This window comes from Callospermophilus lateralis, chromosome 13 (assembly GCF_048772815.1).
Source record: "Callospermophilus lateralis isolate mCalLat2 chromosome 13, mCalLat2.hap1, whole genome shotgun sequence".
NCBI lineage: Eukaryota > Metazoa > Chordata > Mammalia > Rodentia > Sciuridae > Callospermophilus > Callospermophilus lateralis.
In genome coordinates this window covers 105,976,819-105,993,718 of record NC_135317.1, presented here as the reverse complement: position 1 = coordinate 105,993,718, position 16,900 = coordinate 105,976,819, and the positions used below count along the sequence as shown (strand labels likewise).

Here is a 16,900-nt window from a genome sequence, read left to right as displayed (position 1 = left end):
TATTTTTTTTTACCATTCGTGAAACACTACTTGAATTCTGACTAGCATGTAGCCATCCAGTATTGTTCCACTAGGGGCCGCCATGACATTAATAATGGTTACCATGTTGTGTTATTACTACAGACAAATTGCCTAAAGTGAGAATGATTTGGGTGTGATTCATAGGATATCCCTGTGTGTAAACGATTAACTGTACTAGTTATACTACAGGGCAAGGAGGGCAATAGAAAAATATGGAAGCCTCTCAGAGGCCACTAGTTCTTTCAGTAGAAGTGAAAGATTCCAACCTGAGGTGTAGGAAGAGTTGACTTCATCTTCATAAGGAGAGAAGGTCACTCCATGAGGGTAAATACTGTAGACTCGGCTGGCCATATTTTTGAACACGATCTACAAGGTTAGATTTATTTCTTCAGTGTTTAAGGTCACTCAAGAGAACTAATAAAGAACGTCATCTTTGCAGATTTACCGTGTATGTGTGCATGTGCTCTGATAATAGAACCCCCATTTGGTATGGAATTCTCCTTGCATTTGGTGGAGGTCTCATCTTGGTGCCCTTTGTAAATGACTTTCTTATAATATTTTCTAATTTTGTTTGAAAAATTGTTGAGGTGCACACATGTGCCTATACATGCACAGGAGAAAATGAGTTCGTTTATCTGAGCAACAACCTCTCCTGAAATGTGGCAAGAGGCTTTGAGAAGTTCACACTCATATTAAGTGGAAGACCTTAGAGGATAGCCTGGGAGAGATTACATTTTTTCCTCCTAGTGTATCACCCTCTGCAAGCTGGTCTCCACCTTGTACCTGGTGGAGTACACTTTTAGTTTGGATCACACCTCATTTCAAACCTGGTCCTTCTCATCTCTAGGCCATGGTCCCTCTCTTGCTAGATCTCCTAGGACCACTGTCATTAAAGCCATCTTCCTGAAGGGTACAAATAGCCAGACCATGAATTCCCAATGAGGCATATTTATACCTAGTAGAGTACCAAGAAGGAACCAGAAATGAGGAAGGGGAGAAGTGAGGAATATTTTTGTTCTTTTGCTGTTTAAGAATGAACAGCATAGGCTTAGGCCTTCTGACCTTCCAATGAGAGTCTTATTCTTATCTTCTGCATGGCTGATAACCAAAGCCTTTAAATCATCCACAGTAAACTGTGGATTACTACATCCTAGGATCTTGCCAAAGATTAAAACCTTCTATTTCCTGCTGCTCAGTTCTTATGTATCTCAATGATATGATTTAATATTTAAGAAGAACTATCTGATGAAAACTCCAAGTTCTTAATCCATATCTCAATTTACCTTTATCAGAGACCAATCTTTAGAGAACTACATACCTAGACCATATTAAAGAATTGGTTTTACTCCATTGTGTTTACTGTGACAAAAGATGAGATACATTATTTTAAAGACCCTGCATAGCAGTTCACATTCTGCAACAGTTGTAGGAATTTTGTGAAAGATGCTGTCTGCCACATTGTACAGCCCCCTCTCTTGCAGGATCTTTGGGCAGAATTTCTTAAGTCTCAGTATCAGAAAACTGTGGTTCTTTTATGGTTGCATAAGTCTCGCTCTGGTGTATTTCCTTTTCTAGTTGGCTATCATAAAGTTTAGGACCAAATTTGCATGTGGTCTCTTAGGATCATATGGTATGGATTTTGTTTTACTTATTTGTGGCTTTGTTTTCTTTGATCTCTCATTATACGCCACCCAACTACAATCACTCTTTGTTTTTTATTCATTTGTGATTTGATGATATGTCCCAGGACTTTTGAATTATTGAGAAAATTATAAATAAATGCAAAATGTGTTAATCATTTTTAAATTAAAAACTGCATGAACACCTTTTTCTTTTAAATATAAACAACTAGGCCGTGATCTCTTTTTGCCATTTCATTTCTTTCATAGTTCTTTAGGTTACTTACTTTGAGAGTATCTCTGACCTGGGCTCTGATAATAGGGCCCAAAATTCCTTCTTCTTTGATATTGGAATTCTCTACACGTTTGGTGAAGGTCTCATCTTGGTACTGTTTGTAAACAACTTTCTTATAATATTTTCCAATTTGATTTGAGAAATTGTCCAAGTGCAGAGACCTGTATTGTCTTTAGAATGAAATGAAATAATAATAGAGAAAAATTAAACTACTTCCTCAATTACAGACCCAGTAGGATGGGGAAACCCTGTGCTTAGAAGTTCTGCTTTTGGGTTAGCTAAAATGCAAGTTCTGTAAAAATTTCTGTAGTTTGCAAGGTCCTGATGTCTTCTATCTTGTTGGAAAACTAGAAACTTCTTAATTGTCTCTTCCACCACTGATAGAGTCCCAGGTACCAGATTGGACCTTTCTGTCATTTTCATGCAGCAGACCTTTAGATGCCCCTGGAAAAAGGGCCACATTGCAGGAAAGGATAGGACACACTAGGACATTTTTCAGTCTTTCCTGTCACTCGGTCTACAATTCCCTTATTGGCTTTCAGGTGCTTCTCAGTCCCCCAAAGCACTTTGCTAACCAGGAAGTTTCACCATCTTTATTAATCATAGCTCTCTGAGCTCTTGGGCTCTCCCTCTCACTATTCACCCAATCTCAGGTGCAGACCCAAAACTGACCTCCTTCACCCATCTTCTGTAGCCACCAGGATAAGTGATTTAGGGCCAGCAATAAAGCACTTTCCTCTGATGCTCTTTTCTGCCTTAGTTGGCAAAAGCAGATGCTCCATGATAGAGTATTAATTTTATGCATTTATTTTGAGCAGTGAAAAACACTAATTATTGCCAAAGGGGCCCAGAGATTCCTATCTCAGTTGTGTCACTAATTATATAATCCTGGCCCCAATTTTTTTTTTTACCCATAACATTGTGGTTTTAAATAAATAAAAACTTATTATTAAATTTTTTAGAGCAAGTAATCTTTTTTTAAAAAAATTATTTTTTAGTTGTAGGTGAACACACAATATCTTTATTTCATTTTTATGTGGTGCAGAGGATTGAACCCAGTGCCTCATGCATGTTAGGTGAGCACTCTACCACTGAGCCATAACCCCAGCCCTAGAGCAAGTAATCTTAAAGAAATTAAACAACAACTGGTTAAACAACAACTGTTATTTTAGAATATTGTATTATGTTATTTCTTTAAAAGCTAAACTTGGTTAATATAAAACCGTCAATGTAATTGTGGTGCTATTACTCTTCTTTGTATATTAAACGTGTTCATAACTTCCAGGTATATTCCAGTCTTTAAGGTAAAAACTTTAAAAGAGCATTATATCAAGCTGGAGTTCTCCATTATGAAGTTGTATGGTAATTTTAGGCTTATAAGAATAACATATTGGAGATTTATTTATATCATTTAATGTTCTATAACTGGATCTTTTTATGATTAAGTTATTTATTCTAATTTCTTATACATGATGTCAGAATGCAATTCATTTCATATTACACATATAGAGCACAATTTTTCAAGTCACTGATTGTACACAAAGTATTTCCCCACCATTCGTGTCTTCATACATGTACTTAGGGTAGTGATGTGTAACTCATTCCACCATCATTCCTACCCCCTTGCCCCATCCTTTCCCCTCCCTCCCCTTTGCCCTATCTAAAGTTCCTCCAATACTCCCATGCCCCTCCATCGCCATTATGAGTCAGCACCCTCATAACAAAGAAAACATTTGGCCTTTGGTTTTTTAGGATTGGCTTGCTTCTCTTAGCATTATATTCTCCTACTTCATCTATTTACCTGCAAATCTGGCCAAATTTCATTTTTTTCTTGTTTTTTAATTTTACTTATTTATTTATTTTCTTTTTTATTGATTTTTAAAAAAATGACAGTGAAATGTATTACAATTCTTATTACACTTATACAGCACAATTTTTCACGTCTCTGATTGTATATAAAGTATGTTGACCCCAATTTGTGTCTTCATACATGTACTTTGGATAATGATGTCCATCACATGCCACCATCCTTGCTAATCCCCTGCCTCCTCCTTTTCCCTCCCACCCCTCTGCCCTATCTAGAATTCATCTATTCCTCCCATGCTCCCCCTCCCTACCCAACTATGAATCAGCCTCCTCTATATTCCCATGATTTTACTACAGTGAAACTGATATGCTTCCCAAATTTTCTGACATATTAATTTCATGTGTGTAATTCCAGAATCTTTATGCAAATATTACTTGCAAATATAAATATTCTTATCTCCCTGTTCCCTTAACAAAAGGTAGCTATTTTTTCCTCTGTACCACATCTTGACTCTAACTTAAATGACATATCTTCTAAGACTTTTTATATTAGCATATAGAGAACATTTGGCATCCTTTTCTGTCTGTTTGACTTTTGGCAGATTCACAGTATTCCATTGTGTTATATCATAATTTATTAAACATGCTTCCTGTTGCTAACAGTTGGGTTGTTTTGATCTTTTGCTACTGCAAATGATCAAATAAATGTCCATCATCTTACCTGTGAACAGGAAGGCCTATATAGCCAAATTCCTAGAGTGGGATTGCTGGCTGTGAGGGCGATATATGTATTTATAATTTGATACATTTTCCCAAGTTCCTGAATGGCTTTAACAATGTATTCTGCTACCAGTAATATATGACCATACTTATATTCCACAGCCTGACATATGAACTGAGCCTAATAGGCTAAAAAACAATATTCCAATGAGGCTTAATTTGCATTTCTCTTATGATGAGTGAATTCAGTCTTTCTTAACTGTTCAAGAGCTATTCACATTTCCAGATTTCTTAATATCTCTGACATAATCCCTCTCCTATAAAAAGTCAAGAGCAGTCCCTAACTTGTAGAACTGAATGAAGTAAAGCTCATAGGAAGTATTGAGCGCTGCGCTTGGCAACGGTAAACTTTCACAGAGGGTCTGCTGTTACAGTGATTGCTGTTACTGGGCTGAATTCCCTGAGTTAGTTTGGGGTCATGCATGGTTGACTTTGACGAGGAGATCTGAATGGAAACAAATGCACGTGTCCCCGGGGAAAGCTGTCCACTGTGACACTTCACCCACATATGTCGGGCCCTGCAAAACAGGTCTCAAACCTTCGCAGAGTGAAACAAACCCCAGGCACTCACTTGTCCATGTTTGCTGGTATGACAGGTGCATAGTCCCAGATGACTTCCTCTGCAGCAATGAAGTATTCCCACCTCTTGATGTGCCGCCTCTGGTCTCGGGTTAGTTTCTTAGGATTCCTGGTTTTTTTGGGGCAGTTTTTAATGTCAATGTAAGCCTGCATCCCAGCTGTAGTAGGACATAAATATGGGGAAAGAACATGAGAAAAGAAATTGCTGATCAAAAACACATATTTTTAAAAATGAATTTGGGGAAAATTTAAACAATAACAGTGAAAGTAATGCTCAGGCTTCCAAACTTCTGAGTATTTTGGTTTGGAACTCCGTCTGTGGCCTGCAGAAGTAAGAGTGCCAAGCAGTGGAGGGGAGGAGGTAAGAGTGACAACCCGTGCTAGAGGAAACACCTGGGAACAGTCCCTTCGTTTCTTCTGGAGGAGGAAGATTTCTTGTAATTTATAAGCCCTTAAAAGTCTGTGACTAAGGATAGGGGTATAGCTCTGTGGTAAATCTCAGCATGTGGGAAGCCCTGTGTCCTATCCCAGCACCACAAAATGTAAAAGCAAACTCTATAATTTAGATCTTGTGAATTCTTATTTTTCCTGTTATTTGTCTTTGAAAAATGAAGATAACATCAGTACATAGTTAATGAAATTGTCATTTAAGATTAAATTATAACACAGAATGGTGCTTATCCTTGATTAATGTTATTTCTGTTTTTGTTTTATTATTATTAGGAACTGTATCTTCCATGGATATTGTAGCAATTTTGTTACTTTGAACATAATTTTAGTTGCTCAGTATGAAAAGAAAACCAAAGGATACCATGGAGTACTTCTTCCTAGCATGTGTTGCTGATACACATTAGTTTGGTAACAAAATGATTTGTATAGAGGTATCATTTACTTAGATTTTAGTCTCTATACACATGATCCCTACTATTAATAGTTTTAAAGCAAAAATGTGCAATAGAACAACCAGCGGTTGTGTGTGCATGATGCTACAATCCTACCTACTCCCTTGACGTTCTCCGCAGCCACCCTGGGACATGGGCTGTGCATGATCCACTCAGCACTCCTCAGACAAGCTCCCTGTGTCAGCTTGTGCTCATCTCATCCTACAGGGTGGTTTCTATGTTAAGATTTCAGCACTCTTGGAGCCTTGGTGCCTCTGTAGTTTGTGGGTGTCTGTCCTTTTGGATACAATTGACAACCCCAAGAAAGAATTCCTCTCCGTAGCATTTGTTTCCTTCCTCTTTTTTTCCTTTCGAGGAAGTAGAGCTCTCTTCAGCTTTTGCATCATTTAAAAAACTCTATGCCAATTCCTTCACTTCCTTCATCCCCAAGCCCTGGTTCTACGTCTAGAAGCAGAGCGTCTAAATTCTGTTAGGAACCAGGGCGTGCGTGTGTATCGGGGGGTGGGGCGGCTTGAAAGGTGAAGGGGGTGCTGGTGCAAGGGAAGCAAGCCTGTCAGAAGAGTGCCTTGCCTTGGAAGTGTTTGGGGATGAAAGAAGAGATGATCCACTTCCCCTCTGTGCTCATGGTCATGTTTGCAGTAGTGGATGTCGCACTGGCGAGGTTGAGGACGGAGACCTTGTGGTGGCTCTGCTCCAGGACCTGGCCATTGAAATGGATGGAGAACAGCTCTGGCCCAGAACTCATTCCAATCAGATGCCAGCTGACGTGATCGTGGGCACAAACCGCTATATCTGAGAGAATAGGAGAGAAGAGGCTGCCACAGGCATTCAGTTCACTGTTCTGTGGTAAAAGTTCACTTCCCAATGCACAGCAAGCACCCGCTCTGTGGCAGGCTTTCTGTGAAGTTTGGGGTGGGGAGCAGATGCTCCAGTTGTGGTGCTGTCCTACAGAGTGACAGCAAAAGGAGCAGTCATAGCCCACTGCAGTAAATAGCAGCAAGTTACCAAGGTCAGAGTAGAGCCCAGAGCTGGGGGACATTAGTTTAGAAACTTGGGAGTGCTGAGGGATTAAGCCACGGAGGGGACTGAGTGGGTGGCCAACTGCCCTGACTTACCCAGGACTCTCAGTATGAGAACTGGTAGAATCCTGGGCAAGACAGGGTGGCCGGCCACACCAGTCTGCTCTCAGTTGGAAGGAATCCAACGAGAACCTCCAATAAGGCTGCATCCAAAAGCTTTCTCTTCTCCCCTAGACAGGGACAAAGCGCTGCCTACAGGGAGGACTTTCTATTGCTTTCTCATTCACATTTGATTGTTTGACTTTGGGTCACAGGCTCTCCTTAAAATGCTGTGGATGTCCTCATTATGCTGGGCCCCTGGGAGCGTTTCATGGATGGAGTAATGAGAACTGAGGACAAAAGCTTAGTTTTGCTCCTTTTTTGCTTCCACAGCAACTGGAAAAATGCTTATTTGCTCAGTAGGATATTTTAATCCTGGTTTCTGTCTCTCTCATGGGCTTTAAATTTCAGATCCATAATCACCAGACACTAGATCACGGGACTGAGAATCAGTTTCTACCCATTGAGGGGCTCGTACCGATCTGGAGACCACTGTAACAATGCAGGGAGTCTGGCAGCACTGGTACAAGCTGAAAGTAGAAGGCTTTTTGGAGTCTTACACCCCTAAGGAATGCTCATGTGGAAGAGCAACTGAATCAGCATCCATCACTTTATTTCAACTTATGCTGGGAGTTTTATAGGCATCAACTCTTCTGTTAATGGTATTACCCTTCCCTTGCCCTTTTACCCCCAATTATTTGTTTCTAACTTAAATTATTATCTCTGTCTCATCAAGTTGTTTTTTTCGGCGGCGGGTCGGGGGGGCAGTAACTGGGCACTCAAACCACTGAGCCACATACCCAGCCCTCTTTTGTATTTTATTTACAGACAGAGTCTTGTTGAATTGCTTAGCACCTTGCAGTTGCTGAGCCTGGCTTTGAACTCGCAGTCTTCATGCCTCACCTCCTGGTAGAATTAAGAACTAACACTCCAGGGCATATGGTAACAAGTCTGAGGACAAAATAAAAGCATTTCCCTATAGAATACTAACTTCTGAGATGTCATGGGATTATACTGAGCCCAGCAAGTTTTTTTTTTTCTTTTGGATGCCATATGTTTACAGGCATTTTTCACTCTCGAGACATAGAAAGATGGTCAATCCATTTTTGTAAGTAAGTACGTAGAGACTACGCTAAGATGGGGAAGAGAATGAGGTGTGGACTTAAACCTCCCAAGGTTAACTGAGCTTTAGGTTTACCAGCTCCTGATTTTGGAGTTCAGAGTCAATGCCCAGAGTCTTAGAATGTGTTTTTAATACTCAGGTGGAGAACAGAGTCAAAAGAAATAGAATTCAATTTACAAGCAATACCTAGACCTCAACTCTTGATGATTCATTATTTTTTATAGCTGAAGCCATTTGTGCTATTCAGACAAAGAGAATGACATCTCAGAAGTTAGTGTTCTTTAGGGAAATGCTTTTATTTTGTCCTCAGACTTGTTACCATATACCCTGGAGTGTTAGTTCTTAATCAATTCTACCAGAGGGAAGAAGGAGAGGTGTTCTGGGCAGAGCTGTGGTTTGGATGTGGTTAGTATGTCCCTAATGATTCATGTGCTATAGGCTGGTCCTCAGTGTCGTGGTGGGGAAGAGGAGAGACCTTTAAGAGGTAAAGCCTGTGGAAGGACCCTACTTACTTCTCACCAGAGTGAGTTGTTATAAAGGAAGTCACCCGTGTATTTGACCTCTCCTCTACATGGCCATTTTCTTTCTGTTGTGACAGACAAAATGTACCTTACAAGAAGCTGAACTGATGAGGCTGCTCAATCTTGGATGTTCAGCTTCTAAAATTGTGAGCTAAAGTAAACCTCTTTTTATTTATAAAGTACTCAGCTTTAGGTATTTTGTTACAGCAACAGAAAATGGATGAATACAGTGGACGTTAAAGTTATTTTCTACTTAACAGTAGTTCTGATTTTACTTTCTCATCAGAGTCTGTTGATATATGGAAATTAAAGAAAAACATTCTGCATGCCATTGAATATTACTCTTCATCAACTTTTGAAATAAATAATGTATTTGCATGTTAGGGATTTCTCCTATTAGTTCATCTTCACTGAAAGTGTCTTTATTGCATTCTTCCTGCTGACTTGCTGACCATTCCTGCTAGGGAATGACCTGGAAGTCGGTGTGTTCATAATGCAGCAAGGTTCACAAGACTCACTGAGGGAGACTGAACTGACACCCTGGAGGTCTTTCTGGAAGACAGGCCAAGGTGAAGCCTGTTCGGAGCACCACACCAGAGAAGGCTGTCCTTGTCCAAGCTAGCTTCTAATTTGCATATTGTACTTTCCTGGTTTAAAAGAAGGGTGATACAGTCTTAAGAAATGCTGCACTAGATGATGTTGCTTTCTGATAGGAGTTGAAAAACAGGAAGTGGCCTCCTTGCCTAGTGCCTGGGGGAGGTGGTGGAGCCAAGGTATAGCTAGTGGTTGGGTAGTGCATGGCTCATGTGTTACCTGGCATCGTCCTGTTCACATAGCCGTTGACCGTGTACATCAGGGACGACGACTGGGCCCAGCTCTTGCTTTCATCAAACACAGCAAACAACAGTATATGTTGCCTGTCAAACATCTTCTGAGTCCCATCTTCAGTTAGGGTGCCTGAGAGAAAATACATGGTAGCCTCCTGAATTGAAGACTCATTAGCTTTCTAGATAGCAAAGGGTTTAGGGCAAGAAAACAATCATAAGGATATAATTGAAGAGTTGTTATTTTTGAAAATTGCATCTTTATCAAGGAATAATAGTTGAAAGTTATTAAATTTCTGGTGCCACATTATTTATTTTGGTGTCTGGTGGTCTCAGGGGACAGCTTTATAGGTAAATTTTACCTGGAACAGAAAGAAAGCATTTGGTGACTATCAAGGACTGGTCTATATAAGTATCTATTTCCTTGAGTCTTGTCAGACCAATACATACTACCTTAGCTCAGGTGGTAAAGTCTCACACACTAAGCTTAATGCAGCTATCTCATTTGTATGTGATGTGGGCCACTAGAGAATTGGGTGTATCAGGAGTAATTCGTTTTCACGTAAGGAAAAACTGCTGCTGATGGTAAAGCGAAAAAGGGGCTTTTCATAAGTTTAAAAAATTTAAGTGTCAGTGTCCATTACAACATCTTCTGTATACAGGCAATGAAAAGAATGTATTTGTGTAATGAATAACTGAGTTGTGTGTAGGTCTGGTCTGGGTCTGTGTCGGCAAATGGTGAGGGCATCACATTATTTCTCCTGGCACAGTTTGCTGTGGCTCTTTGCTTGTTTTAAGGGAACATGGGCTGAATTCCTAGTTAAAGGGAGAACCCAAGCCTAGACAATGACATTTCTTAAAAGTCAGCTTGAGTATGTTTGAAACCTGCTACTCAAAGTGTTCAACTTGATGACAAGAAAGGAAGCTGTAGTTTCGTGTATTTATAGACCAATTACCAACCCAAGCCTCTGCTCTGTCCAGCATGTCAGATACCTTCACCTGCATTCTTTGTAAGAACTCTTCAGCAGAATACATGCTGCTGTCCCCTTTTAGAAAGGCCAGCATTGATGTCAGTGTGATAAGCATGATGTCAGAATACACTCTCAGAGAGGCATTTATTTGGTAGGAGCGTCCAAGCCTGAGCTAAAGGAAGAATTAGAATAAACAGGGTAGGGTCCAGGCCCTCAAACAGTAGGCGTTCTCTACTATCAAGCAATGATGGGTCACCACCCCGCTCCCTCTGCCTATGTACAGAAGGCAGATACAAGGTACCAAACTGCACCCCACACGGAGCTCCTTACCACCAGAACATATCTGCTGATGTGGAATCTGTACCTTTCTTACAGATAAGGAGGGGTCCAACCAGCCCTGAGTTGAAGTCCTGAATCAGATTTACATAGGAGTAGTAGATGTGGGTGAGACAGGGAGGGTCGTCCTGTGTGGGACCACTGTCCTCGCCAATGTGCCACTCATAGGTGTTTTCTTGGCCTGGAGCTACAGCGTCGTCCATCTGCTCCACGGGGGATGTGTGGTCAGGGTAAGATGCACCTGGGGAAGTGAAGGCCATGAGGACCTCTGGGCAGATACCAAGGTTGACTTTTGCATCATTCTCAAATCTGGGAACCTGAGATGAACTCTCTGGAGGGTATATGCCTTTCTATAGTAAAACTTTATAATTTGGAAAGATTCACAATGCTTACTTCTATGCCCACAGAATAGCTGTAACTAGTGAATTAGTTAAGGTTTAGCAAGTCAGTTTTCCAGGGTATCCAAACAATTATTTAAATATAATCACAGACTCAAATACCTCTGGTCAGTAAAGCACTTCAAAGTATGAGAACAAGTTATATTTTCTCTGTGGGGCTTGATGAGTCCTCTCATATTTAGCTGCTGTTAACATGGGATGGATGTACACTTGGGGCCCTTTACATTGTTTATTTTTGGCTCTGAAAGTACTACATCTTTAACTTCTTTCCAACTGGAGTCCCCCTCAGCACTGATCAATCTCTTTATGCATCTCTGTTATCTGGTCATTCCAACTTTCCCCCCAGAGCCTCAGGTGGGCTCCCATAAGCAGTGTAGTCATCCTAGCGCTCAGGAAGTGTGTCTGTCCCCTGAAGTGTACCCAGAAACCCCTTAACATCCCCGTATGTGCTCTCCTTTCCTTTCTGGCAGGATGTGGAGGATGTAGAAATTGGTCTTCCTTTTTGAAGAAGGGGAACTGAGATGCTCAAAGTCAAAAGAAGACCAGAGGGTTGGGTGGGGCTTTCAACAATTAAGGGAAGATGTGGTAGAGATGGAGCAAGTGAGGAGGGAAGGGGCGAGGGCAGAGTTGAGACAGCCCCAGGGCTGGGCGGTTTCCCCTGTAGGAGGCGGTCCTCAGTTAATTCAGTGAAAGTCTCACTACCAGCAGCAGGTGCAGGGGTGGCCTTTGGGATACTGTGATCTTGATACAGTAGCCCGATCACTGTCTCGAGGTAGAGGGGAGGCCATCAGCGCATGCCTCTGGGCAGGCAAGGATCAAGACTGACATGTTCAGGATGGGGAAAGGACGCTGGGAACTGTTCTTACTCAAGGGATTGTGCTTTCTGAAAACAGATGTTTTCATTTTCATTTCTTCCCTCCCCCAAACTCTCCTTCCTTCACTTACCTTCCTTTCTTCCTTTTGTGCTGTCTCACCTTTTCCCACCACCCTTCCTTCCTTCCTCTCTCCCTTGTATTCATCATCTATATTGAGATAAATTTGCACATAACAAAGTTCACCAAATTTAAGTGTGATATTTGCTGAGTTTTGACAGATGTATACAGGCTCATAGCTATAGGCACAGTGGATAGAGCAGGTTCCTTCACTCCAGAGTTGCCTTGTGCCTCGCAGTCAGTGCCCTCTCCCACCAGGCCCAGGCAACCGCCCCCTGTTTCCTTCACTGGCATCTGCTTCTCTATGAGCTCATACAAATGGGATGACTTTATAGATGGCTTTGTGTTCAGTTACAGTTAGTTGGTATGGTATATATTTTTTTGTAATTTCTTTTGCTTTTCTTTTCTAGTTGATATGAACTGCTCTACCTGAGCACATGGGTTCATCTCTTTTTTCTTTCAAATATTTTAAAATTATTAGCACATACTAATTATGCAGATTTGAGGAGTTCACTGTGACACTTCCATATGTGCCTATATCATGCTTTGATAGTGTCCCCCGCCTTCTCCTTTCCTCTTTCTTAAAAGTCCTTTTGCTATTTTCAGATTTTTTTTGTTTCCACATATGCGAGAAGACATGTGACACTTGTTGCCTTTTAGCCTCTTTGTATCTAATATTAAGTGGATTTTTGAATCCTGTATACAGTTTGATATTTTATTCAATCTTACAATTCGCAGCTTACTTGCAGTGTTCTTTCCACTCACTTGGAATGTCAGTAAATTGTCGGATTGAAAACCGCCATCCTGCTATATGTGCTCTATTTTTCTGTCTCTTCTTTGTTAATTTTCCTTCTTTCCTGCTTCCTTTTGGGTTGAGTGCTTTTAATGATTCCCTCAAGTCCCCACTGTCGGCCCCTTGGTCTCATTTTGTTGTTAGTAGTGTCCTACAGTTTACAGCTTTAACGTACAAGACTCCCTGCAAATAATGACATGACACTTTACCTACAAGACCCTGTAGTGCTCTGGTCCATTTCTTGCCTCCTGGTGTTTATGTTGTTGTCATCCATTTTACTTCTAAGTATACAGTATAATTCATAATAAATTATTATTTTTGCTTTAATATTTAGATAATCAGTTATCTTTTTAAGATGTTAAAAATAAAGAAAAAACTTCTCTATATTTACTGATTTCTAGACTTTTTCATTCCCTCTGTGAGTCTGAATATCCCACTCAGACAATGTTTCTATCACTAAAGAAATTCCTTTAACTTTTTTTTTTCTGGTTTGCTAGTGAGAAATGATCTCTGCTTTTGTATGTCCAAGTCAGTCTTTACTTTGCCTTCATTTTGAGAGAATCTTTTTGCTTGACATGGACAGATCTCCTTGTGTCCTTTTTTTCCTAGTACTTTGACCATTTTCTCTTTGGCCCTAATTTTTGGCAACGTGACTGTGATGCCCTTTGGTGTGGTTTTCTTCATGTTCCCTTCCATGGTTTTCTTAAGGCTCTTTAAATCTGCAGATTTGTAGTCCTTTTCACATTTGTAAAGTTTTCAGCTGTTATTTCTTCAAATTCTTTTCCTGTCTCCACCGCGTCTGGGACCTAGTTAGGTATGTTAGATTACATGGTATCATTCCACAGTTCAAAGATGCCCTGTTCATTTTGTTCTCTTTCTTATCTCAGTGTTTCATCTTGAATAGTTTCTACTGCTATGTATTAATGCTCCTGAACATTCCCCTCCATGGTGTCTAATGTGTTGGTAACCTCATCTATGTAGCTATGAAAGTTCTAGATAAGTATCTTTCTATCTTCTGTTTCACTCTGATCTGCTCATCCTTTTCTCTATTTGAAACATGGAGAAGGCTCATTACAGTTATCTTAAACATCTGTGCTGCAGCACTGTCCATTCTCTGTGTAGCTGTACCTCCCCCGACCCCCACCTCAGAGAGTCTGTTCCCCTTACAACTCTGTGAGAGTTTCAACAGTGTCAGCCTATGTTTGGGCCCTTTTGGTGGGTATGGGAACCAGGGCACACAGTGTTGTGGTCAGCATACCGGCCCTGAGGTGCTCTGCATTGCTGTGCTATGTGAGTCCAGCATGGAAGCCCTGTGATGGCAGAGCCGAGTAGCTGAATCTTCATCACTTCTGCACAAATTCCTACCATGCACAAGTCCATGTGCAAGTCTACCCCACTTCTCTCTCCAGTCTTGTCATGTGTGATTCCTTCCACTGTTCACTGTGCTATGGTCACTCAGGCTCCTGTGAGTCCCCCATCTGCAAGGACCCAGGGTTCGTGCAGATGCTACCTCTTCTGCTTCCAGTGCTCATCTTCTTTTTCTTCCTTGGGATAAATACATGCTGATTTTTTAGACAACAACTTAAATGTTAGGTTACTCCTTCCCTTATCTTTGACTCTGCTGTATGTTTTTCTTTTATAGCATTTGTCATAATTTGTAATTAAATATTTGTGATATTATATGATAATTTTCCTTCAATATTATAATTATTTTTAAGGTATTTTTATCTATACATTTTGATTGCCAGAGTGTAAGCTCCTCAAGGAATATTGCTGGTTTGTATTTGTCCTAGTATCTCTGAACCTTCCACAGTGCATGGAGAAGCATGGAGAGAATGCTTCATGCATATTTATTGAACTCTGAAGAGTTCATGGATGTGTTTTGCTAGGATTTCATGGTATTAAAGCAGATTAAATGCCAACATTAAAAATTTGGAGATAATCATATTAGACTCTGGATTCCTTGTTTCTCTTTTAAAAACAGAATCTCCTCAAATTATTACATAAAATAGAAAGGAAGGAAACACTCCCAAATACATTCTATGAAGCCAGTATCACCTTGATACCAAAATCAGGCAAAAACATGTCAAGGAAAGAAAACTACAGACCAATATCCCTGAGAACATATATGCAAATATCCTTATTTAATATTGGCAAACTGCATTCAAAAATTATGATCAAGTGGGTTTTATCCAAGGAATGCAAATTAATAAATATAATTCACCACATAAAAATAATTAAGGACAGAATCACATGATCATCTCCATAGATAGAGAAAAAGCCATTGACAAAATCCAGCTCCCATTCATGTCAAAAACACTAGAGAAAGAAGGAATACTAGAGACAGAAGGAATTTAACATGCTAAATATATATAAACAAACCCAAGCTCAATGTCTTATTGAAAAGAAAAATTGAAAGCATTTTCTCTAAAATCAGAAACAAAACAAGATGCCCACTCTCACCACTCCTAGTTATCATGGTCCTTGAAACTCTATCCAGAGTAATCAAGCAAGAATAGGAAATTAAAGGGATACAAATAGAAAAATAAGAAGTCAAATTATCTCTGTTTGCTGAAAAATGTGATTATATATCTAGAAGACCCAAAAAACTCCACGAGAAGACTTTCAGAGCCGATAAACAAATTCAGAAAATTAGCAGGATACAAGATTAATGCACACAAATCATAAATTGATAGCTTTCCCATATCCTAATAATGAATCTGCTGAGAAAGAAATCAGGAAAACTGTCCTATTCAAAATAACCTCAAAAAATTCTTGGGAATAAATTCTGACCAAGGAGATGAAAGACCTCTATAATGAAAACTGTAGAACACTGAAGAAAGAAATTGAAGAAGACTGTAGAAGATTAAAAGAACTCCCATGTTCTTGGTTAGGAATAATTAATATGGTTAAAATGCCATATTGCCAAAAACAAGGTATAGATTCAATACAGTCCTCATCAAAATAGCAATGACATTCTTCACAGAACTTAAAATCAGTCCTAAAGTTCAGATAGAAGATGAAAAGACCCAGAAAAGCCAAGGAATACTAAGAAAGAAGAGAAATGCTGGTGGCCCCACAATACCTGATCTCAAATTATACCAGAGGTATAGTAAAAAAAGCAACATGATATTGACATCAAGAGAAACATGAAGACCAAAGGAATAGAATAAAAGACACAGTCTTTTATATACAGTCATCTGATATATATATCAGTCATCTGATACTTGACAAAGATGCCAAAAACATGTTGGAGAAAAGATGGCCTTTTAAACAAATATTCCTGGGAAAACTGGATTTACATATGTAGAAGAATGAGACAGGTCCCCATCTTCTACCTTGCATAAAAGTCAACTCAAAATTGATGAAAAACTGAGGAATCAGACCAGAAACTTTGCAACTATTAGATGAAAACATGTCAACACTCCAACATATTAGCATATGACAGACTTCCTTAATTAGACCCCCAAAACTCAATAAATGAAACCATGAATCAATAAGTGGGGTGGCATGACATTAAAAGGCTTCCGCACAGCAAAGGAAACAAGAGCATAAAGAGAGAGCCTGCAGAATAGGAGAAAATCTTTGCCAGCTACTCCTCTGGCAGGGGATCAATATCCAGAATATATAATGATCCCAAAACACTTAACACCGAACAAAATCAAATAACTCAATAAATGGGTGAAAGAACTGAACAGACATTTTTCAAAAGAATAAACATAAATGGTCCAACAAGTATATGAAAAATGTTCAACATCCCTAGCAATCAGGGAAATGCAGTTAGAACAGCAATCATTAAGAATACAAACAATAATAAATGCTGTTGGGGATGTGGGGAAAAAGGTACACTTATACTTTGTTGGTGGGACTACAAATTATTAT

The 16,900-nt window shown here is 39.8% G+C and overlaps 1 protein-coding gene across 1 annotated transcript in view; it reads right to left on the bottom strand.

Annotated features, from left to right (window-relative positions):
* F5 (coagulation factor V) overlaps positions 1–16,900 on the bottom strand; it is a 64,087-nt gene that overhangs the window by 29,639 nt on the left and 17,548 nt on the right. Inside the window, exons 4-9 of the mRNA XM_076831581.2 lie at positions 10,924–11,136; positions 9,578–9,721; positions 6,573–6,794; positions 5,093–5,258; positions 1,928–2,105; positions 288–387 (exon numbers count right to left, since the gene is read on the bottom strand). Coding sequence (XP_076687696.1) covers positions 288–387; positions 1,928–2,105; positions 5,093–5,258; positions 6,573–6,794; positions 9,578–9,721; positions 10,924–11,136 — 1,023 coding nt within the window. The remainder of the gene's footprint in view (positions 1–287; positions 388–1,927; positions 2,106–5,092; positions 5,259–6,572; positions 6,795–9,577; positions 9,722–10,923; positions 11,137–16,900) is intronic.